This window comes from Lasioglossum baleicum, chromosome 12 (genome assembly GCF_051020765.1).
Source record: "Lasioglossum baleicum chromosome 12, iyLasBale1, whole genome shotgun sequence".
NCBI lineage: Eukaryota > Metazoa > Arthropoda > Insecta > Hymenoptera > Halictidae > Lasioglossum > Lasioglossum baleicum.
In genome coordinates, this window is record NC_134940.1 from 1828571 (window position 1) to 1854241 (window position 25671).

Genomic DNA, 25671 nt, shown 5'->3' on the forward strand with positions numbered 1-25671 from the left:
ATGGACAAACATAATGTATACCATATACAAAATTGGAGAAACACTGATCCATCAGAACTGAAAAGTTTGTTGTCAAAATCGTTTGAAACCGATGGCTCCAAACAAAAATTTTGCAGATAGTGAATTTCGATTTTGATACGAAATCATTGCGTGTACGTTGCTGCTAATATTTATGTCAGTCGCAGTCGCGTTACCATCGAGCACACTCCGCGCGATAGAATGTCGATATGTATGACTTGGGCGCACCGTTTAAAAAATATATAAACGTACAAATCTTTCTATTCTACGTGTCGCGATACGCGATATGTACAACATTATGAGATATCGATCTACAACGATATCCTTCTCCTGGCATTGCTTATTTGTTATTTCTATCGAATTAATCGACTAAAAACAATTGGCACGAACCGTTCAACGATGGAAATTAATTCACATCGTTCACACATGCCAAGAACCTCGTAAACGTCACGCGTTTCACCGAATTTCGTATCACCGTCCGAGAACGGTGATCTATCACACAGAGTATATAACGTATTACGGTAAAGTCGCGATATGTTTTTGCGCGACCTTCTACCCAGAATTTATCCAGTGCCTACCCACTCCACTGCCGGCGAACATTGGTCTCGGCTCGGGTATATCGGTGTGAACCACCACTCTACTAATCGAATTAAAAAACTTCTTTATTTTTCATTATTTCTTTATGATACTTTCGCCAACATATTTCTGACATTTTTTCGGATTAAAAAGACACCAAACATGACATAATTTCCATACTGTATTTAGCGGTTCTCAGTCGACGATGAAAGTTTCGGGCACAACACTCTTCCTCGCAATGTTTTGATTGCACACAGGCACATTTAGTCTTAATCTGCTCGAGCAGATTTTGCTAATTTTGCTAATTTTGCTGGTGAATAGCGTCGTGGAAGGGGAAGGTAGAGTGGGTGGGGACACAAGTTTTTCAATCTGGCGACTCTGCTGGCGTCTCGTGTCGTCGCGCCCGTCTCGTGTTTTCTTAATATGTAATACGCAAACGCGTTGCGTCTTTAACAGGAAGATGACGATATTTGATCGATTGTTATGAAAATCGAGCGTACCGTAAATGAAAATGCTTAATCTGTTCGCGTTACGAAACTTGTAAACGGTGTCGTGTAAATGTTCTCGTAAGTTTATGGTTTTCACTATTTCTCATGCCATTTTGTACGACTACGTAGTATCTATTCGAGTACACTTACATTGACGATACAGCTTTCATTGTTGACGCGTTCACGGATACTCTGGAAAATTTCATCTAACCTTTCGCTCGTGATTAAGGTACACACGGTGGCACTGTTAAGTGTATCGTGTGTAATGGTCACTTAAGTGTGTACCCTGCTTCTGCTCCGGATTAATGAACTGTTTTCAGCAAAACGTTTAAAGAAATTTTACCAAAAAGACATGGAGATAGATCTCACCTTGGAAAGCTTCAACAGCGACGCGACGCGGAAGCTTCGCATCTCTTGTTACAATTGATCAACTATTAATTTTCCGATTTCAATGGCTTGCGTGCAACGTTACGAACGTCCCGAGTGTTCAGTTTCAGCGAAATCGTTTCGAACGCCTTCAGGATGGTGACGCGTTTGCAACTAATGCGATTCGCTAACGTTCATTAACCCTTAGCACTCGGAATTATTTTTCAAATTTCTCGTCAACAAACTGATTTTAAACAATTTTGTTTACTAATTACTCTAGTAACAGACTAGACAGCGGAGTTTATGCATTTATGGGAAAGATGGGAAAAAGTAGTGGCCAAGTAGATGGATAATACTTTCGATGACATGTTTTCTACAAATTTTTTTTGAAATGAAGAATTAAGCTAATGAAAAAAAACAGCGAGAACTTATTCAACTTCCAAATATAAAAACCCGCGTTTCCTTTACATTTTTCTTTCTCCGATGTTGAGTCGATGCGATGTCGGAGAATTTAAAAATACTATTATACAATTATTTTCAACCTGTTGTAAATTGTATTAAGAAAGACGATAAACTTTCACTTCACTCCAGTTTGTTGCAATCCAAGTAGAAAATTTTTATTTTGCATAAAAATCCGCTGTCCTCATAATGACAAAACGTGAGAGAATGCGACCCAACTGATCGATGGAACTTCCTGTTACATGCTGCTCGAAAAAGACAAAAAGGATCAATGAGGATTATTATAGATAAACGATGAGAGGACTCTTCGTAATTTATTCACAGCCGTTCGAGTAAATTGTACGTTTTCACAAACACTCTCGTCATCTGAAATTAGTCAGTGAAATTAGGGTATTTCTATGTGCGTCTTTCACACAACACCGGACGTTCAAGTTGCAAAACGCCTTTGTACGCCTTACACTCGCCCTGATGGAATGAATATGATACACTCGCATGGCCGCAAAGAGCCAATTTGGTCGCCTCGATATAGATATTACTTAATACTGTTTATCAACTGTTCGCGAATAATCCGAAAATATTCGAAAAGTATTTCGGTCTGGTATTTCTACCATTGGTAGAATTATAATTATAATCGTTCAAAGTTAGTCCTAAATAGCAGACGATTTTTGATCCCGAATAAAAAAATTTAATACTCGATGCGCTCTCTCCGCTGTCTCCGTGTACTTTCCGAGGAAGGAGAGAAAGAAAATGTCTATTTCTCTCTTGGGTGAGTTTGACTTGATCTCGTAACGTGATGCGATCATTTGCAGCAGTGGCACACCATGTTTGAATGACATACTCGTGAATGCTGATATTGCTGATACATACTCCGCGATATACATATCAATTGTTGAAAATGTCGTCAACAGTAATTGTCATTAATTGTCAAGTCAGTAATTGTCAATAATCGAATGATGAATAGCAACAAGAATTCCACATAAATAAATGAGTGACCAAATGAGAAAAGTGCATAAAATAAAGAATATCGTACAAGCAAAACAGAACTAACGAACAGACAATTATAGTTGATCCACAATTGCAACTCATAGGTACATTTCTTGCGTTATTCCAATGATACATATCATTTAATGAAATTTTCATTCGCTGAAACACGCTAGTCGTAGATTCGACGTAATGTTTTACAACACTCGGAGCAATTTTAATTTCCAAACTAGAATAATTCCATGCTATATTAATTTGTTTCGTGCAATACTGAAATGTTTAGTAAAATTGATGAGACACCAACATATTTTTAATAATGTAAACAATATTTTGAATAATATGGTACAGCAATTTTCTGTTAATTTTCAAGTGCTGCACTGTTTTTCTATTGCATACGCAGTTTGGCTGCATCCAACCAATTCTGTAATTACTATACAATTTGAACACGATTGTTCACTGTGAATAGAAAATCCCATCGATCGTAAAATAAAACTCTCGTGTTTGTTTACCGTTTATAAATTGTATTACTTTTTTAAGTGGCTGTTGGAATTGTTAGAATTGATATGTATCAATTGAGCTGGGAATATGTATCGATGAGTTCATTCACTACTGTCTTGAGAATGGCCAAACAATATCTTCGTGTGATCGTTAATTATTATTTGTTACGCGAAACACATCAATATGATACATTAAAGATTACATGCGTATATGATATATGTATAGCATAGTAGGTATGTATATAGCAAAGGAATTCGATGGATTGGAAACTGCACAGTTGTTTATAGTCGATTCGTCTGTATCGATCGTTGGTGTTCAATACCACTACTCGTTTCCTAAAATTATTAGCTACATCTACAGACTTCTATCATATGTGCGTGTATTTGTCGATAACGTTGAAATATGGTTACAAGAAGAAAATTCTTGAATATCGTTAGACGAAGCTTATCCCTCTACATATAATACTCTATTGCGTTTGGCAGTCGATTGGCAATTCCCGTAGCGAGCATACGTCATCTATACATACGAATTACCGCGAAGCGTTATAAAAATATTTATTGTTAATAATATCAGACACATACGACTCTTCTACTGTACATACATGTCTCCTTTTTTCACATATCGTTAATACATAACGGTCCGCCACTATTTTCAATCAAATCGTTTCACCACGGTACCGTGTACGGAATTAAAAGCCGAATAATTCTGTGGTCGTTGCAAGTATTTATTTTATATGTATATGTGTGTATGTATATGTATGTATGTATGTACGTATGTATGTACAAGGTAACTGAGAATTTCGTCAATTTTCATCTCACAATCAGCGATACATTTATTAATGGAAAGTATAAAAAGTACAACTAATCGTATCAAAAATATTTTTATTAACATTCTTAAACCAATAAAAAATCTTAGACATTAGATAAACTTTCAGATTCTTAAAGAAGAACTTTCAATTATGATTATATGAGACAAACATCGGGTGATATGTCTATGTCTGTGTCTACATAGGTATACGTATACCTGAGTTGATCAGCGCAATCAACGGGTTACATACCTTTGATAAAGTAAACAAAAACTCTATATAATTAGACAATTATCTATTATATTTGATTTCAATGCGAATTTTTCGAATACTTTCAAACGTAAAGTTCTATTTGCAAATTCGCAGAAGTAAACATGTAGACCACACCGCGTGGACAACACCGTGATAACTATGCAGGGATCTTTATGAATTTATTGAATTCATAATGATGAATTGAAGATCTCGATATCTATTATACATATGATTTCTCCTCTATTAAAATCATTAAAGAAAGACACAACGTTCAATTTAGTTGGTATACAATTTCTTGGAATCGATGCGGACAATTTTTATTTTGCATCAAGATCCGCTCTGTCTATGTACATACATATATTGTCTATATATACATATACATACATATGTAACGAACGATCAAGATTGTTTTGTTTTTCGGATTGAAAATAGGTATTAAAAATCATTTAAATCGTATTGCCTTCTCGAGATGAAGCTTTCATCAAAAAACAACTGGACCAATTTCGATAATATTTTCCAGTAATTAAGACTATTATCTACATATACATATAGGTATTATCTATACATAGGTACTTGACAAACCAAATTCAACATTTATATCGATAATTGCATATTTAATGCAGTTCAAATAGCTGCCTTTTCGTAAAAAATTAATTTCTTTTTCAATCAGTTTCAACAAGTACATACTAGCAATTACTTTGTCAAATTGAATGTAAGATTAAAAGTTTCACACAATCAGTTGAATCACCTTGAGAAAGTATACAATGGTTGCCATGTCCTTCCATTTCCAGATATGTCGCTAAAATTGTCAGCGATTACTACTTAAATTAAAATACTATAAACAATAAGATGATGAACTAAAATTCATATACGAAAGATTTAATTTTCCTCGTGTTTGAATTTGAATCGTTCGAAGATATGTAACCACATATGTAATGTGAAAAAAAAGTACCGAATATACAGAATATCGTCAGAAGGAACGAGAGAGAGAATGATGTCTCTTTCTCTTAATTTAAACAATAAAACTTTCCATTATCGTTACACGGTACAATCAGACAATAATCCACTTCGATTCCATCTTATCGATGCGAATCGAATGATTTTGGCGGACCAACTATGGAGTAGCAGCATCGAACACAAGCCGATCGCGATAAAGACTGATTGCTGATTCAGCTAGACGTGTTTGTCTCTGATACAACAAATACGATAGAGTTGTCGCGATACATGCGGAACATTGAAAAATCTGCGGACTCGTTACATGTATTTAAGCGATATAGACAAATATTCTTCGAAAAATACACAGTGCATGGTTGAATATTTTCAATGCCTCGTACATGGGCTTTTCTTTGTTGTGTTTCCTTCCAGCAAAAACCCGATGGAGAGTGAATTCGTTTGACCCTGCTGAGATTGATCGGTTTCCCTGTGGTCGTCGTTCAACTAATCACTTGATCAATTTTACTTCTCTTCGCAATTACAAAATTAAGTACGCGCACCTTGTATCGAGAGAACCTGACGCCTGACGCCTGACGCCTGACACCGCTAACAATAAGTACCGGAAGTGACGATCGGATTGGATTCTCTGGCACGTTCGACTGCATCGCTTGTCGGTGGTTTTCATAAATCCATCGGTCAATTATTATTATTACATACTGCGACAGACAAATACTCTGCGGTACATTTTCCATAAAATTCTTATCAACGAGCACGCTGAATGATTTTTAAGAAAACGAGATGAATCATGGTGTTTTCACAACTTTCGGTTGCATTCGGAAAAATCGCCATAATAATTAGACAGCAGCGGATCTTTATGGAAAATAAAAATGTCTGCCTGAATTGCAAACAAACTGGAATGAAATAAAAAAATAAATGGAAAATAATATAAGAATATGTGCATAATTTCCTCTAGAGTTTTTACCACGTTTCAAGTTACGCTTACTCACTGTTCGTCATGTAAATGCATAAAATCCGCTGTTTAATATGCGATAACGTCGTCGTCGGCGGTGTTTCTTAGTCTCATTTTCATAAAAATATTCCAACGGATTCGTTGATCGAAATCTCACAAAGACATACTATATCACTGGACAATCAGCTTCGTTTAGAAATAAGAATATTTCGAAATGAAGGACCATTAACAACGATTAAATTAAAAAGATTTACCGTTCTCGGGTTTTCAGAAGTTTTTCAGCATTTGATGTTACACGGAATTCAATTTACTCATCTATTCAACGACTACTGCCTTCGACACTTTTGTTCGTGTAAACAAACTCTTGCGATATAGGGTGTAGCGACATTTTACCAAAAATGTACTTCCTTGACAGGGATGATTCCTTGATTCCTGCAGTCATCCGAAGTAACTTTTTCCATTGCGAAAATCTTCTCCGGGGCTTTTTTATGGAGTTATTAACGAAGAACACGGGCCAATCAGGACGCGGCAATAGAGGACGGATTCCGACTTGGCCAATGCCAACGCCATGTTCAGTGGGGCGTGTCTCCGAGCCGAAATCCGTCCGAAAGCTGTATCCGCGCTCTGATTGGTCCGTGTTTTTCCGTTAATGACTCGTTAACAAAGCCGCAGAGAACCAGTTTTGCAAAGGAACAAGTTACTTCAAATGACCTCAGGAATTTCCATCTCCCCTTTGAAGGAAGTACCACATTTCGCATTTACATAATAAATTCTACGGTTTGTTTCTATATAAAAATACCGTGCCAAAATATCATAAAGAAATTACTGTTGATAGAAAAACAAAACTTGTGTTAAACTGACTTGAATTATTTAAAAAAAAAGAAACAGTTGAAAATATACATATAATAAATGCCGTTATATAAAAAACGTCGTTTATTTAAGAAATATTCGAAGGAAAAGTTTAATGCGTCGACGAAAATAAGAAAAAATAATATTGTTCTTTGACATGGACGATTTATTTATCGTCACTCTGCGTATATTGTAGGGCAACGAATTAATTTTCTTATTACCGGGCCAAAAAACTACGTTGACGTAAACGTAAACGTAGACGAGTTAAAAAACATTGTGTAAAACGCGGTTTCGGTCGTAATAATATGCTGTATAATAAATAGACCCCCCGCGGATCTTCCCATCCCTGAGATCAATCCCAACTGTTAAGCGCTAGGCAATTGTAGTCGATCAAGTAAAAGATTAAATAGAGAATGAAACGTGAGATTTTTAATTTGCTAGCTACGATATAAAATATAAACAATTGTGTGTGTTGTTGTGAGAACGATCCATACGAATCAATGCCCCAAACAGCTTACGCACTAGCAATCGTCATTTCGATCAGAATGTATAGATAAGTATAAATACGTATTGTAAATTGTAATACGGATCGTCGAATGATTCTCGTGTGAAAAGTGATATGGCTTCTACGAAGATGCGAGTTTCTTGTTCCCACTCTGTCATGATTCTCCTATTTCGTGAAAAGGGAGGGTTTGACGAAAGCCTTTCTCGTCTTTTCTTCCTTCTCTTTTTCAACCTCATTCTATGTTATGTTTTAGTAAATCAAGTGTCTATTTACTACAGCCCTTGGACGGATGGTTGCCACACGCGAGGACGATTTGATTCGCAACGATAACTATATACAGTAACGATACACTCTTTGATACGTCGTTAACAGCTCTTCGAATGTATAATAAACCATACGCATGGCGAATACTGCAAAATTAAACTTTCATTTCAAAGCCAGTGTATTCGTGTGAATGAAAATAATTAAAGAATATATGTATACATATACGTATATGTATCTCTCGATACACTTGATGAGAACTGAGAACTGAGAACATTTATGATTAGACTGCAGATTTTGATGCAAAATAAAAATGATTTGCATCGTTTACATGGTGACCAAGATTCAAACAGACATTTCTTTCTTCCTTTAATGATCTTGATAAGCTAGGACCTATAAGCTAGGACGCTTTTAATCTAACATCCATATTTAATCTAATACATTCAATTCCTTTAATCTATTTCCTGCTTTGGATCGCACCTACCCATTTTTACCATAAATACCATAAGATCTGCAGTCTCTTTATGATACACATGAATGGGGAATGATGTGACGTATATAATGTTTTCTTTTATACTTTTCCTACGTCTTTCATAAATACTTTTCATAGAACGAATCACGTTTGAATGAGGTGAAGTAATCGTTTAACTATCATATTACATAAATACATCATTATTTCTCCTAACCATAAGAAACTATAAGATCCCCAGATTGCAGATTTAGTTAAGATTTCAAACAATGTGAGAATCCAGACAGCCAATGTGATAAAAGTTGACGAAATCCAAATGCTTGAAAATGCAAAAGTGAACTGATACAGAGAAAGAAATCAAGTACATATTATTCGAAATAATTTACATATAGAACTAGGAGACTTTTTTATATGTACATTTCGTTCTTGCACTGTGTTTTCCCCGCATTTGTGATGGGCACTATTTCATTTGTATAATGAAAAATATCATTTTTGTCACGACATTTATATCACATTATATGTAGTAAAATTTATAGGCAAACAGAGTAATTAAGAACAAGTCTCTGACCTTGCAGAAAATTGGATCACGATCCGAAATATTTTGAGAATTCTGCTTCGGTCACAGCTTATATAGCTGAAATATTGAGTACATATCCTCTACTGCAGGGGTTCTTAAACTTGTGTAAATATATCAAGTCCGACTGTCCGAGGCCCCCCTCTTGAACAACATTTTTTTGCGGACCCCATCCCAACCCTAGGCATCTTTCTTCTTCATGTAGGATTTTTATTAAATCGGTTATTTGGATAAAAGCGAAAAGTTGGGGGATGTCAAAACGTTAATGTCAAAATTGTTTCGAGGACCACAGTTTAAGAACCTCTGCGATAGATTGCGATAGTTTGGTCAACACAATTGTTCATTAATGAACAAATCTACCACATAATCGAAACTCATTTAAAACAATCTGCAATATTGACAGGGTTCTAAGCTTATTATTTGCTTCAATGATTCATGAAACGATTCACGTACCGAGTTGATGTTGATGCAATGATTTCTCGTGATCCTGCTCGTTCCATCAACAGCTCTTTCACGAAAATCGTTAATTTCATAGTTATCGTTGCGTCATTTCGTCGCATACCGAATTGTCCGAATTCTCGCGATCGAAACGTGGCAACCCACTGTGTTACATTCCTTAAGATATGGAAGTCTGAACACCTCTACTAATATAATACACCGTGGACGTATTCGAAATGATTCGAAGCCGTCTAATTCGCTCAAAATGGTCGTCAGTGGTCGATTCGTATTTACAAAACGGTGACGAACCAGTCCACCAGACGCGCATCCTCCTGTCCGTGCTTGTCGACTCCGTTCGAAAACGTCGTCTGCGTCTTTTCGATATGTAAACAACCGTAAAAAAAATACGAAAAATCATCGTTGGTGTCCGTCAAGGTAACCAGTTCTTTGTTTTGATCGTGATCTCCTCTCCTTACGAAAACTTGATCATTGTTCTTTGCGTTTGTTCGATTTTTATCAACAATCGTACATCACGTACTCGGAAAATTTGTCCTAAACACGTCTCGAGTACGATTCGATCAGTGAATTGTGAATCTAGCTATCGTAGAAAAGGTAGGAATAGCCTTTTTACTATTTTCTCTCTCTCTCTCTCTCACTCTCTCACTGACTGTGACTTTTCCCCAGAAATTGGAAACTAAAAGGCTTGTTCGAATAAAAATGGTGATCGTTTCCTCGGATTCGCGTGACACATTTTCATGGCGAAGCTTCGGGAGAAATAAATAATTATTGTCAAGAACTGTATCATCCGTTGAACACTGTTCCCGCGATGATCGATACGAGACATTACACGCGAGTACATATTCTCATCAGTCACTTCTCGTCTTCGTTTGTCGCTTAGGCTATACTCGTCACTCTAGCTTATGTTAGAGCTTCGCGAAATTAAAACTGTATCACTTGAATGTGCATCAGGTTGTGGTTTTAACAACAACATTTTGTCTTTTCAAAATCGAACACTTTCACGGGTGATTCTACATCGTGATATACACAAGGTATCACTCTCATAATATCACTGTAATACTATTTTCTCTGTCTTTCGCCACGTTCGTCGAGGCACCTCTCTTTTTAAAGGTCCTTGTCTTCGTTGATCCCCCCGAATACAACGAGAGACTTGAAGATCACATGCCCGATTCCGCTATTCCTTCGTCATCTGCAATAAAATATAGAAGAAAGCGTTAGAGCTTTGGATAGAAATGTGATGAAACAGTCTTCTCCGGTTGCGTGCATTACCCTGACCAATTTTTAGATTGTAAACCAAGTCTTCGCTTTTCTCGGTGTGTATGTCTTGTTATGGAAAAGAACGTGCAACAAGTTTTGTAATTAATTAGCCCTTTGCACTCGAAAATTAAACATTAAACAATAGTGTAAATGCTTAGTAATCGATTAGATACCGATAGATGATAGAATGTATAGTATAGCAATTTGTAGTGTGGCGCTTCAGAGTCACCCCATTCGAGTGCTAAGGGTTAGTTAATTAATTACTGGAACCTTCTTCAACACCAGAGTATGCATCTCCCGAAATCATTGAACCACATATAGGATAAACATTCTTCGTTACGAATAATAATAATGACGAAAATCGAGGTGGTAACATCATCTGGTGAACCACCCAAAATAGTAAAATAGATATATCTCACCTGGTTTTGAAACCTAAATTTGGCCATACGCGTGTCAAACTGAGCCGGAGAAGGGTAAAGATAATATTTAAAATTCATGCTTTTTTTCAAAATATGAACTGTACGGATTGATCGAAACTTGAGAAAGAAATATAACGCAAGTAGGTAAATTATGAGAGTATGAGATTAATAGCAAGAAGCTGTACACGAAATGACAATAGCAGTTAGTACCGATGTTAGTATCGTAATTACATAATATTAGTAAACTGGAGTAAAAATGGAGTTGTTTCGATTGATACCAGAGACAGTAGTAATCGCAATTAGCATACTCTTTCAGACGATTCTATTACTAACCTTCGCCAATTTCATTCACAAAAATTTTCATTAGACAACTACTTTTAATTTTCGAAACTTCTGTACATATCATGGTGTGTAAGTAAGTAATTAGGTCGCGTTGCACATGAAATGTCCGATTTTGAACAGTAACGTGTCAAACAACCGTAACTATTCCTTATTGATTGAAGAATTACACGTTTCTTGATTGTACATATGGAAGACATTGAATTTTTTGGCCACTTACATGCTTCCAATCTACAAGACTGTCATCTCTATTTTGTAGTTATTTATTTTTACTACTTTTGACTATCAACAAATATTGCAAGTGACTGGAGCCAGATAAATAGAGAGAGTTTATTTTCTTACTTTGATCGTTTTTCACGAACTGAGGAACGCAAATGCAATCCGAATGGTCAGGCTTCTTTCCCCCTTCCCTTCCCGCTAGTTTTCTCTCGTGCCGGAGCACAGTATTTACATACCTGCTGTGTGGTTTTAACCGACTTCCGAAAACAGAGTTCTCGTCAAGAAACGCGCTCTGAGAAGCAATCTAAATCGTTGTACTGCTGATATTTGGCTCTTTTGATTAATGAGTAGACGGCGGATTTTTGTGCATTTATGAAAAAAATGAGTAGATGTAATTTGAAAAGTATAGGTATATAATAGATACGCGCGACATTATACATATACATATATACAGATACAAGATTTTATTGTAAAGATCAGTATATTCGCGGTTGCGATTAAAATAAATATCTGAAAGTCACAGATTCCATGCTACTCTGTGCTTCGATGATCGTCGTGGATCAAGTACATGCTTCATGCGTTACAGAAAAAAGCGAGGATAGAAATTACCATCGCCACAGGATTCACAGTTCGAAGGTCACCTTTCCTTCTCATCCTCAGCAGGACTCTTTGTGTTTTCGAGCGTGCTTCGATTCTTGCCTGGATTCAAAGGGAGTACAAGGTTGCAAAAAGGGAAGTGATTTCTACAATATGTATATGGATGTGAGAGACAATTTAGCAGAAACACCTTTGCAATGGGATACAAAACCCAGCGTAATCATTGTTCGGTTTTGTGTGCCATTTTGGATCAAACGACTATATCCCCATTCCCCTTAAAGTCTATCTCTATTCGACTACAGAGGTTTGCAAAACTATCAATATGTCACTACTAATCAGCTCTAAAATACAAGGTCCTACTTTCTTCGATAAGATCAACTACTTTTCGTTATGTCATTCCGGTACATGAGAAAAATTTTGATTGCGTACAGTATTCTCTCCCTATAATTCTTGCTATCTGGACCTTATATGTAGTCTTGAGAAGAACGGTATAGAGTATAGAGTATAGCAGGCGTGGGCAATTTTGCCTCAATTGAGGCAAAACTGTCCCCACCGTAGCGCCCACTGTCCCCCACCAGCATCCGTCGTTACTATGTAGGAAGGACGCGTTTCGCTTGTCGCAAGCAGTGCGCAGGCCTCGTGCATCGGAGGAGCGAGGAGCGCAGCCGAAAGGAAGCTTGGTGGGGGAAGCAGGCGTTTGAGGGGCTCCACCCGTGCCCACGCCTGGAGTATAGGGTCATTCTCTCCACCTTTTGACAAAATCGCCCTATCCGATTTTGTTCTACACGAGATATGTTGTAGTCCATGCGAAATTAGGGGTTTTTTAAGTCATCATTTTGCCGGTTTCGAATTTTTTCGAAATGACGGGCCCTCGAGTGCAATTTTTGCCCATTTTGACGAAAACGGCCCTCGCTCAGGAATTTTTATCTCAGGAACTGTATGTCCGAATCAGCTACAGTTCCTTTTGTTTTAACTGTATCGAAGGCCTGCCATTTCTAAAAAAATTCGAAACCGGCAAAACGATGACTTAAAAACCCCCTAATTTCACATGGACTACAACATTTTCGTTTCATTTAGAACAAAATCGACGAGGGTGACTGACGTGAAAAAGTGATCGATTTGGCCTGCGAACGCGAGCCTATAGTAAAGTTTTAAATTGCCCTTGTAGGGCCACGACCACTAGAAAACTGAGGTCTAAGGACCCTTACCGAATTTTTTTGAAAAAGGGAAGTTAAGGAGATCCTAGTTGGCGTTTAAACACTTTTATAATGGGGCGAGCTGAACTAAAAAGGTTTTACGCGACAAGTACGATACATCCTAATATTTATTTAGGTATACATACATATGTATAGTAAAGTCCCATCACCGTTTTCGCAATATGTACAATGGGGAGTATATTGACGGTAATAATACCATACTTCCATCTCACCAATCATGAATAAAAACCAGATAGAAGATAATTAAGTGCAATTATATTATGGAGAAGGAATACTGCAGTCGTTTGTTACGTGTGGAAAGGCTAAAGTCAGTGAAATATAGTAACCATTGCCCAAGTGTTAGCCACCGCCATCACCACATATACGTTCTTGTATTTCTTAATTAGAATAACCACTACTAATGTTTGTATTCGGTACTAGCTTAATTACTAACTTAATTAACATCACTGCCGGCCAACGCAGCAGGGCGGCAATGATTGATCTCGGCTCTGGTATATCTCGGGTAAAACTTGTGTATTCTTTTTCGATGGGACTTTCGCCAACTTATTTCGGACATTTTTCTGATTAAAATAACACAAAACACGATATAATTTCCATACTGTATTTAGTGGTTCAGTCGACGATGAAAGTTTCGGGCGCAAGGAAGAACAGCGTATGGGAAAGAGACGCGGAGAGTCGCAGTCGCGCGCCGGCACAGTTCAAAGGCCCCCCAGTGTTCTGTTCGCTGTCCTTCCTTGTGCCCGAAACTTTCATCGTCGACTGAGAACCACTAAATACAGTTGAAATTTGTATGTCGTGTTTGGTGTTGTTTTAATCAGAAAAATACCAGAAACGACTAGGTAAAAGTCCCATCGAAAAAGATAATGAACAATGAAAAAGTTTTTGTACATTTGATTAGTAGTGATTCACACCGATACGCTCCGGCCACGCGATCCGTATTTCGCGCTGTCCTTTTCTACGTTCGGCTTTCGTTTGAACTCTCGGTGCGGTCGGCGCGATAGACGCGGTCACAAAAAAAATGATGTCGGTACGCGGTAGTTGTCCGTTTGAGAAGAACCACGCGACGACTTCACTGTACTTGTGTTTACACTTCTCGGCGCGGCGACGCGACGCGACCACAAGATTAGCAATCGCAAGAGTAAAACTGACCTTCGAATCCCTGATTGTCATGAATCTCCCGAGGAGGCCCAGTCATGTCTTGCCCCTCTAAAACCGCTAGAAGACATTGGTGTATACAGATGTACTGTTGCTCGGTTTGGACCATCCAAACACGTTCTTTCCTCATTGCCCAGACAATCCCAAAAATGTCGACGTGCTTGGACACCAGGATCTGCTGGAGGATTCTGTCTAACGTGATGAAAGTACCGCTGCGACCGACACCGGCGCTACAGTGCACAACTATTGGTCTCTGGTCGGACCGAACTTTTTCTCTAAACGCTCGCACAAATCTTGCCAACGTCTGAGGTGGGCTCGGGACACCGAAGTCGGGCCACGTTGTAAAATGGAAGTGTTGTATTACCCTATTCACCTCACCCTGCACAGAAACACGATTACGATTTTCGTTAATATACAATTATTCCTCAGTCCTCGATAATAATTCGTAATACATAATAGTTTATAGGAGTAAGGCAGAAATTTTAAGAGTCCGGTAAAGGAAAGAGCAGCTTTTTTCTAATTTAAAATATTTTAATATACAGGGTGTCCCAAAATTCGTGAAAATCCCGAAAGGGGGTGGTTCCTGAGACCATATCAAGCGACATTTTCCTTTGCAAAAATGTTATCCGCGGCTTTGTTTATTAGGAGTTATTAACGAAAAACAAGGACCAATCAGAGTGCGACCTAGACGCGAGTTGTGGCACAGTCGGCCAATAGACTGTTGGCGCGCCGGGCAATCGAGTCGAAAATATTCTTCTAGATTCTAGAGAGTATTCAAACGGTAAGCATATTATGTACCGATTTGCAAACAATGTTCTATATTTAAATAGTTATAATTTCTCATTGTCAGTTGAAAGCTGTACAACAACAACAATGAGAACCTGGACACGTTTTAGAGTTTTTCAAGCATTGTTCGATCAAATGTTTCGAATTATTTTATTTTTATTCGAATTATTATATTAACATATCAATCGTAGTACTTACTCTGCATAGCATGAACTCTGTGATACTCCAGTCTGGATAATGCGTCTCGTTCAATATCGTGACACAAATATCTCCGTAATAAACCGGCAGAGTGTCCATAGGCCAATAGTGATCACATTTTTCCCTACCCTTCTCGATGCACCTTGTCAACATAACGATCGCTCTGCTATTGCTTTCCCAGACCATTCTCCAGAAATCATCGCGGGTTGAGTGTAACGGACCTTGCGTCACGATGAATTCCCTTGGAGAATTATGGCCCTGTCGCGAAAGGTAATAATGATTATCATAAAACGATTCTACGAAAGAGGATTCTACGTAAGAGGAGAACAATCATACATATCGACATGTTTATAATAATTTTGAAAATTTTTCAGTAATCCTCAATTTTATCTATTCAATTTTCTTACGAATGCATAAAGATTCCCCCCCCCCCCCCCCCCCGTCTAGTTATCAGAACAAAATCGGTGAGGTGTACCGCACTTTTCCTGTATAATTACCGTGATTTTACTATTACTATTTTTCTTTATGTATTGTTGTGTACTGTGTGTGTGTGTGTGTACAATGTTTACAAAGAACTTACGGGAACGTAATTGGCGTTGATATAATCTGAACCCTCCTCGTCATCCACTGGCTGGAGCTTAAATCTGCTGTGATCGTAGGGCAAAATGTTTGTAAAACGATTCTTTGGTCTGTTGCACGGTAGATCCGCCGCTGTGCAAAGCTGGTCCCGTCCAACGTGTTTCAACTCTTCAAATTCCTCCGAGAAACGGAAATCGGAATCCGCGGACATCGTGCGATAATGCTCGGCGAAGTCCTCGATTTTTATCGGTCGACTGTTTCGAGAACAGAGAACGTCGAAATTAGATTAGTCTTGTTCTTTTTTAGCGTATTTCAATTATCAGTTCATAGTACGAAAAGATTAAGTCCGAAATCTAAGCGATTCGAAGTGATATTCGGTAGACCCATCACTACCAGAGGTATAGGTTCTGTTCGATGCTAAACGTAGGGATGATCTAGCTCTGTCAGTATATCGTATAGACTGACAAAAGTGGAGGAGGAAAAAAGAAAAAACCCGGAGAGTGCGCATGAGCACTCTCGTATCCTCTCTGTGGAATTGAATACACTTACCTAGTCTCGATAACACTGTCTGGCAAAGAGAGGTTGTCGGTTGTTCTAGTCTCAGTCGTTTTGCGACCTTGACTTCTTCGTCTTCTCACCAGCAACCCAATACCCAATAGAGTCAGCAGGAGTACTATTGGAACTATCACACCAACTATGATGGCTGTGTTATCCTTGTCTGTGCAAACAAATGCAACCGAGTTTAAATGTAATCTTTGAAATATTTTCTATTCGAATGAACGAAACTGACTGATTTGGAAATACTGTGTGTGTGCCAAGAAGATACAAATTAGTTACTCTATTTAGACAAGCGAGTGTCTCTTACCTGCCAGCAGCAATCCTTGAACAGACATGTACACGATATCGTTTCTTCTATTATTGTATATGTATAGTATTATTACTGGACTGCGGATCTGTACGCATTTATAGCAGAATTCGGAAGATGAAATTCAAAATTGTTGAAAAATTTTAAAAATTCAACACGTCGATACATATCTATACGATTTCTTCTCCATTAAAATGAATAAGGGAAGAGAGTAATTTCCATTTCTTGCAATCGATGCAAACTATTTTTATTCTGCATAAAGATCCGCAGTATTTTATAGCGTAATTACAAGTGAAAGTAAGATAAGCGTTCATTTATATCCTATAATTTTCTCGTGTTTTTCGTGAAAAAATTCCCTAATATGTTATTCGATACGTTAAATATGTTAGATTTTATCAGGATTTTTAAAAATTACTAAATGGGGAAAATTGGATAACTGATTTTTCCCAGCAAGCAAGGTATGTACAAGGATGAACTTGGTAAAAAAATATATTTTCTCGAGCTGTTCTATTACACTGTCCAACACCAAATTTGATTTCAATATACTGTTGGGTCCTTCTTATAGAGTTTCTTGCGCTGATTCCGAATCTGGTTTTAATTTTTTTCCTATACGTCCAGTTTTTGAGAAAATGGAGTTTAAAAAAAAGACATATTTTTCAACTTTAAACAAATATTGCGATGTTATTATAAAAGATATTGAATTGTTGTTTACAGCAAACGATTCTGTAGACTTTCCCGAATACAGTGATATCCAATATTAATACATTATGATTGTTTAAACATGTTTAAACAATGATTAAAGACGGAGATGCGCCACTTTTGCACCAATTTTTGCGGATATTTTCGAATTTATCTCAAAAAATAATGGTCCAGCGAAAAATTGAACTATACCACGCGAAAGAGCAGACTTTTATCTTGAGAAACCCCCCTGTGAAGTTTGTATGGTCGACGTTTTTACCGAACCAGAAAGCAAAATATCTTCGCCCGACATGCGTTGACGCCAGTGGTGCTCTTCCACTAGCGCGGTCGTTCGTCGGGATACGGCGCGGCGCGCTGCGGTGAAACGGCGCGTGGCTATAAGCGCGCAATTATGTCAGCTTACTTAAATGTAATATTTTATTAAATGTTATATTATTGTTATTTATTATTTATTAGTATATTTATTCTGTATAAATTATTTTATGTATTTTTTAATGTTAGTCTCTCATTTATAGTATATTTAATACAAAAAATACCTTTTGTAACAAAAAAATAATTTATTCACACACTACACTATTACACTATTCAGATATAATACATTATATCGATTTAATATGGAGCAAACTATTTTAATTATGTATTTAAGTCAATAAAAATAGTCCCGTTTATATTGTGCTTGGACTTATTTTACTCGGAAGAATCTCGAGTGTTCATTGGCACTATAATTACAATACATAGATAAGACGACAATTACTAAAAATAAAATTTTTCAGTCACCGCATTGCAGACTTTCCTTACATTGTATGTATTCCGTTGTCCGTAGACCGTCATTTATTTCAAAATATCGTGTTGGTTCTTAAGAAAACTGATGCCAGAGTCCAGTTTCGGCTTTGTGTTTGTTGAAATCAGTCGTGTCAAGCATTTCAAATCTGCATTGCTACGTATAAAACTTCATAAAAAACATTTATAGTTATTTATAGTATTTTAGTTGTTGTGTATATAATATATGTATTTTAGTAGTGCATTATATCTGAATAGTGTACACATATATATTAGCATTGTAAATAGTGTAATAGTGTAGTGTATGAATAAATTATTTTTTTGTTACAAAAGGTATTTTTTGTATCAAATATACTATAAACGAGAGACTAACATTAAAAAATACATAAAATAATTTATACAGAATAAATATACTAATAAATAATAAATAACAATAATATAACATTTAATAAAATATTACATTTAAGTAAGCTGACATAATTGCGCGCTTATAGCCACGCGCCGTTTCACCGCAGCGCGCCGCGCCGTATCCCGACGAACGACCGCGCTAGTGGAAGAGCACCACTGGCGTCAACGCATGTCGGGCGAAGATATTTTGCTTTCTGGTTCGGTAAAAACGTCGACCATACAAACTTCACAGGGGGGTTTCTCAAGATAAAAGTCTGCTCTTTCGCGTGGTATAGTTCAATTTTTCGCTGGACCATTATTTTTTGAGATAAATTCGAAAATATCCGCAAAAATTGGTGCAAAAGTGGCGCATCTCCGTCTTTAATCATTGTTTAAACATGTTTAAACAATCATAATGTATTAATATTGGATATCACTGTATTCGGGAAAGTCTACAGAATCGTTTGCTGTAAACAACAATTCAATATCTTTTATAATAACATCGCAATATTTGTTTAAAGTTGAAAAATATGTCTTTTTTTTAAACTCCATTTTCTCAAAAACTGGACGTATAGGAAAAAAATTAAAACCAGATTCGGAATCAGCGCAAGAAACTCTATAAGAAGGACCCAACAGTATATTGAAATCATAAAAAAAGTTGAAATTTGTTGGACAGTGTTATTTGAAAAACAGATTTTAACTATATAACAGTATGCAAATTTGTTGAGAAAGCTTTAAGTAAACTCTCTCTCTCTCTCTCTCTCTCTCTCTAGTAATCGACGTTACATGACTGTCCTCACCTGTTTGAATCGGAAAGCTGTAACTCGTATCCGTGAATTTATCAGGTGCGGTAAATGCACGGACTTTCACTCGATAAGTCGAACCAGACTTGAGCGGTCCATTGCAATAACCAATTTTGTTATCGCAATTCTCACCGCCGATCGTAAAGTCCTCCACGGAGCCATTTTTAAACGGATAGTAAGGCTCCATCACCTGCGCAAACAACATATAATTAAAGATATATATCAGTATTCCCCGAGCAATGTTACCCGAGCATTTTCTTATGTGTCTCGACTATTTAAATGCAAATAACAGATTGATACATCGAAAACAACGTTAATATCCTGCTGTTGGATTCGAATAACAGTAAGCGTAAACCTGTTCCAACGCAAAAACTCTACGTTACCTGCGTGAACAACTTGCTAGCTTTTTCGACCATGTTCTGTAGGATGTTCATGGTCCAATTTAATGATCATATTCCGTCAAATGTGAACAGAAAATTTTAGGACCGAGTCAAAATAATTCAGTCGGTACAAATAAACACTTTCACCGACATTCTAACCGCTTGATGATGATAACCGCATTTTCCCCGATATCATCAGACTGTAAGTTACACAACACTTCCCGTTTAATTCGTTACATTTTATTAACACTATATATTATTTACAATCGTTTGATTCGAGTAGAAGAGTATCGATGATTCTCAGTTTCTACGCGCCTCGTCAACTCGTTGTTCTACCGACTTGTATCACACGCGCGCGCGGTCTACAACCGACTGTGTATTGCGTCCTAGAGCACACGTAACATAATCATTGCTTATGCGTGGTCTCGAATGCATGTGTTCCTTCGTTGTTTGCGTTCCACGCCCGTGATCTTGCAAGTTAACGAGTCACTCGGGGCGTAATCGTTGCATTAATTATTTCACATTTCTATTGCGATATCCGCTGATGACGCACAGCACACGTGATCGCTTCATTTCGATCCGCGAAGATGATACATATACACACTCAACGAATATGAATCTACAGCGCAACTCCGCGTTTATATGTATGATTCCCACCTGCGCAGCAATGGCAGGTCTGAACTGAACTCTAGCTCAGCGAAATCCTCTTGTACGAACGTGCAAATTAAATGAACGAAAAATCATCGTCAGTCAGTGGGGGAATCCTGTTACATATATTAACCACCCAATCGTGTGAGCCAACTTGTCTCCCAACAGGCTCCTCATATACAGAGTGTTGCCTACTAACTGTATATTGCCACCTACAATAACTTCGAAATAGTAGTCATAGTAGTAGAAAAGTTTTCGAAATATTATAAACATTGCATCGGACAATCTTTTGCAGAGGCAACCTTTCTTCCGATGTTCTGGTTCTGATTGTTCCGGACCTTCAATTGAGACCTTAATGTTGCACCACTCTCGTTGTTGGATTCGTCTCAAGAGTCGCTATGAGATACCAGCTAACGCGCGCGAAACATTGCGTTCAATTTCAAAAAAAAAGAAAAAGAAAGGTGACCTTCGCATCTCTGAAGCGAACTCCCCTGTTGTCCGATGCAACTTTTATTTCCTTCCTGAAAGCTTTCCCCCCTACTATATTATCATACTTTCGTAGTTATTGTAGGTGGCAATTAGTAGTAGTTGGTAGTGCCTCACCCTGTAGATGGACCTGATTTCCAGAAATTCCAGAGGATATATATGTATACATATATCACCTGATACGGAGGCCAAATACTGTAGGCCTGGACGTCCCTCCAGCTGGGCATTTCCAAGCCGGACGCGTTTTTGCTGTCATCCTCAGCGACGATGATAGTATAAGAAGTGACTGCACCGTTCTGCTCGCTGAAGTAGTTCTTCCTGAAGCGTATTTGTATCGTCATGCTACTCCTGCAGACCTCCGTTGGCACCACTTGAGTCGGTGGCTTCGGTGGTGGCAGGATCGGCATCTTCTGCTTCCAAACCGCTTCAGGCCCGAAGCCGATCTTCGTCTGAGCTTGGATCCGGAAGATGTACGTTTTCCCCGGTATAAGAGACTTGACGATGCCACGGTACTCGCTTGGCCTGAAGTCCTGCATCTGAGTATGCGCCGAACCCTGACACGACCACGCATCAATCAAATTATTAAAATCATTCGATCAATTCAAAATCACCCGTTAGCAAATGATCAAGTATCAGGTCGTAACATAATGATACAATCGGTTATGCTCGGTTGTAAAGCACACAGAATTGTACGTATTCAATCAATTGTGTAATTCCTGACTGTAACCGGTTTTTCAACCACGATCATGTACATTTACAATGAGTCATTACTATACCGGGGATATTTACGTGAAATAAAAACATTTCAAGATAATTATTATTAGACTGCGATTTGATGTTGATGTATGTATGTATATTCTCTCTTTTATATAATTAGTTGATCAAAATCTGGAGGAAGTAGTGTGGTAAACATAAAATAATTATGCAATTCAGTTCTATTTATATGCTCGTTCTCTTGCATTTCAGATTTGCTCGTGCCATAAGCGCATATAGATCCGCAGTCTAATTATATGTATTATTATACATATAGCAAAAGTTGAGTGAAAATGTATTCATTCCTTTGAACTGGAAAATGCTTAAATCAAAGTAGGGGGCCCACGGAAAACGAATTTCAGCAAGAACCTTCAATTTAAACGCAACTTCCGGTACGTCTACGCTACGTCTTAGCGACTGCAAAGTCGAAGTAATCGATGGCAACCTTCGTGGCAACTCTACAAGGGCTATCAAGCGAGGGAAGCTAACTTTTCTAACCACTGATCCTCGTAAGTAGTTGGAAAGTTACCCAGCAAGCAATCTGCTCTTGATTTGGTATGAATTTGGCACGAAATTAGGCGCCAAATCAGCCGACTCGACTGAATTTCCGCATTAGGCTCGCGGTATATGGCGACAAAGTTTGGTGCCAAAATTCCATGCCGAATGGAGGCCAAATAGAGGGCAAGTCAGTCGCGCTAAAATAAGATCAAATCTAACCTTGCTTTCAGAGGCAAATATATCAGGCAAAATCCGTTATTGTCATTTTGTCATTTAAGACTTGTAAATATTTAAATGATTTTCAAATGCATGCAACTTGCAATTATATAATTTAGAAATTTAAAGAAAATTTTCTATTTTACCTTCTACAGCAAGGATTACTCCGATTTTGCTCGATATTTACTTTTAGAGCAAAGTTAGGTCCGCTCGTAATCCGCGATCGACCTGCCCTCTATGACGAGGCCAAGGCTGGCCAAGCTTGGGTCTGAATTTCGCTTCTATTTGGCACCCCAAAAGTTCTAGCCAAATACCGCGAACCATCTGTTTCCGCATTAGGCTCGCGGCTGATTTGGCGACATAGGTTTTGGTCTGCAGATTCAGCAGCGCAAACAAGGACCGCGCGCGCGCGCGAATCCTGTTCCAAACATGCATTTCTTGCCACCAAAATGACCATTCAAACCAACAGAGACCGGCACAATGTCAAGACTCACTTCCAGTCCGTAGGTGATTGTGTATTTCCTGATGATGCCATTTTGTTCCTGACTAGGGAGAGACCACTCGAAGCTGATGTCGCTTGGCTGGATGTCCGTAGGATGGAACTTCTCCACCTTGCCAGGATAAGATTCGCTCGTAGTGAAACTAGCACTCAGTGGATTCGAAACTCTGAGGTTAGAGGACGCCGTGCCTGAACGAACGATCAGCGTGAAAGTATAGTTCCTGTGGGGTTTTAGGTCGGAGATGGTGATTAGGTTCACCGAAGTGATGTTCTGAATGTAGTTTCCTTCCGTGTTGATGTACTGGACCTCGAATCCGTCGTATTGACCACGAGGAATGTCCCAGGTTAATGTGATCCTGGTGTCGTTGATGTTTATTGCTTGGATCGATGTGATTGGTTCGGGATCTGAAACCGTGTTCCAAGTTTATAGAGTATCAACCACCAGAGATGTGTCTCGTGGAAGTTAGCCTACAATTCTCTGAATCGAATCGATCTAGAAATATCAAATTTTCAGTTCTTCGTAATTGAGATAGTATTCTCTGGAACTTGTATATTCATTTGTTAATTACATCACCATATACGTAATATTGGACACTACAAGCCACTGCAGCCATCAATTTAAGAAATACCACGTACTTGAGTGGGATTTGACGAGTATACACGACGTACCGTCTCAATGTACGCTTAAGGTTCGACAGAAGCCGCAAATATAGTATAGGAGGATTGCGTGGTGAGTGTTTAAAAACATATACGTTTTCTTGTGTTTGTTTTTCTTTTCTTTTCTTTTCTTTTGTTTTGACACAACACACACTGACCTTTATGTAGAAGAAAATGTTAAGCGAGTCACGCAATTCGTGCTGGTTCCATGCGGTATTCTCTCTCAAGAGCTAGCACAGTTTATAATATAATCAGATCTAACTCTTAATTTCTAGGAGAGTACCGCATAAAACATAAATCCCAAAACATTTCAATCATCACGTGAAATTAATATGCATATGTAATACTTGTTCGTGGTGGTGCCTTGTGTATTATATGTATATATATATTTACAAAATAATTAAGTATCTGCAGTTCGTACATCCAAGTTGGAAAATTCGGCGCATTTTCCACTTGATAATCAAGCAATTTTTCTGTACGTGTAACCTGTAATTATTTTTTTACTGTATACTCTGTATATACTGTATACAAGAAATAAAATTGAGTAATTGTTTTAAATGTGATTTTATGAATAAAATTATACTCTAGTAAATTATAGAGTGTATTTCACATTTTTCATAAAATAAGTATTTCATAAAATGTCATTAGTACCATTTTCGAACCATAATGTACGTATGTATGCATATGTATACGGTATACACTGGTATACACTAGTACAATACAGTATTGGTCAGAACTGTCTCATAATTTGATACTAATAATTTGATAATTCTTTGGCATTCAATTGTTTTTATATTGTCTATATGAGAATAAAACAAAGAATATAAGAGCAAGAAAATAATTTCGATATTCTAAGGTGAAATAGAGGCGAATTTTTTTAATTCAAGCAACGAACTTTAACGAATAAGATATTTTCGCTTTTGTTCAATGATATTTTGCAAAAACAAAAAAAGAAGAATATTTATCGATTAAAGTTGATCGTTTGAATAATTGAGAAATTCGGTTTTATTTCAGCTGAAAATATCGAAATTACTTTCTCGCCAACCGAATGAAAGTACAGGTACACAATATCGAATCAAGTTGATCACCGTCGTCGTCAGTTGTTGTTCGTTGAACACAAGTCGCGGCGAAATACTCACAAAGTCTGTCCTGCCTAAGCAGAGGTCTGCTCTCCACGTTATCGCTGACAGTCCAAACCGTCACGTTGTAGAGTTTACCAGGTGTTAGGCCGCTGAAGGTCACCTTAGTGTCGGTGTCGTCAACCAGTCGCTCTTTCGTCGTGTTGTTCTCGTCGCTAATCCGGAATCGATAGAGATCGAAAATCGAGGACTGGATAGGTGTCGGTGTGTACCTCAAGGTCAAGGAGTCCGGTTGATCTCGATCGACCACCACAACGACTTCCGATTGGATTAGCGGCACTGGATTTCAGAGAGCTTGTTTGTTGCGTTCTCATCTTTTCCTTAAGTAAACACCAATTTACCGCGCGCGTTTCTCTCTCTAACTATGTCAACGCTAGCTACGGAGCCTCCCCGCGAAAGACACACCAACAAAGTTCTCCAACGTAGTTAGTGGATTTCGAGAACCAAACAGTTCATATGGACCTACCATAACTACTCATCTTTTCTACTTTTCTACTTTTCGTTTTCATCTCATCTTCTCATATTTGTAAACATGCACAACGCATGCTAATTTTCAGAATTTTCATATCATTTATGAAGAGGTGAGCGAATGATGAATGTTGCGAATATTGTCCTCGAAAGAAATTAGGATAATG

General features: G+C 37.9%; 1 protein-coding gene across 5 annotated transcripts in view; it reads right to left on the bottom strand.

Moving 5' to 3' along the window:
* Positions 1 to 7383: 7383 nt before the first annotated feature.
* The window catches only part of Ptp10d (Protein tyrosine phosphatase 10D), a 55344-nt gene continuing 37056 nt past the window's right edge, over positions 7384 to 25671 (bottom strand). Inside the window, exons 10-20 of one of the 5 annotated variants that reach the window (XM_076435540.1) lie at positions 25037 to 25315; positions 23236 to 23645; positions 21451 to 21828; positions 19758 to 19950; positions 17092 to 17106; positions 16776 to 16944; positions 16228 to 16480; positions 15648 to 15905; positions 14658 to 15042; positions 12304 to 12393; positions 7384 to 10649 (exon numbers count right to left, since the gene is read on the bottom strand). In XM_076435540.1, the coding sequence (XP_076291655.1) occupies positions 12332 to 12393; positions 14658 to 15042; positions 15648 to 15905; positions 16228 to 16480; positions 16776 to 16944; positions 17092 to 17106; positions 19758 to 19950; positions 21451 to 21828; positions 23236 to 23645; positions 25037 to 25315 (2402 nt within the window). In that variant the 3' untranslated portion in view covers positions 7384 to 10649; positions 12304 to 12331. The remainder of the gene's footprint in view (positions 10650 to 12303; positions 12394 to 14657; positions 15043 to 15647; positions 15906 to 16227; positions 16481 to 16775; positions 16945 to 17091; positions 17107 to 19757; positions 19951 to 21450; positions 21829 to 23235; positions 23646 to 25036; positions 25316 to 25671) is intronic. The other 4 variants (XM_076435545.1, XM_076435541.1, XM_076435542.1 and 1 more) reach the window with 4 other exon arrangements.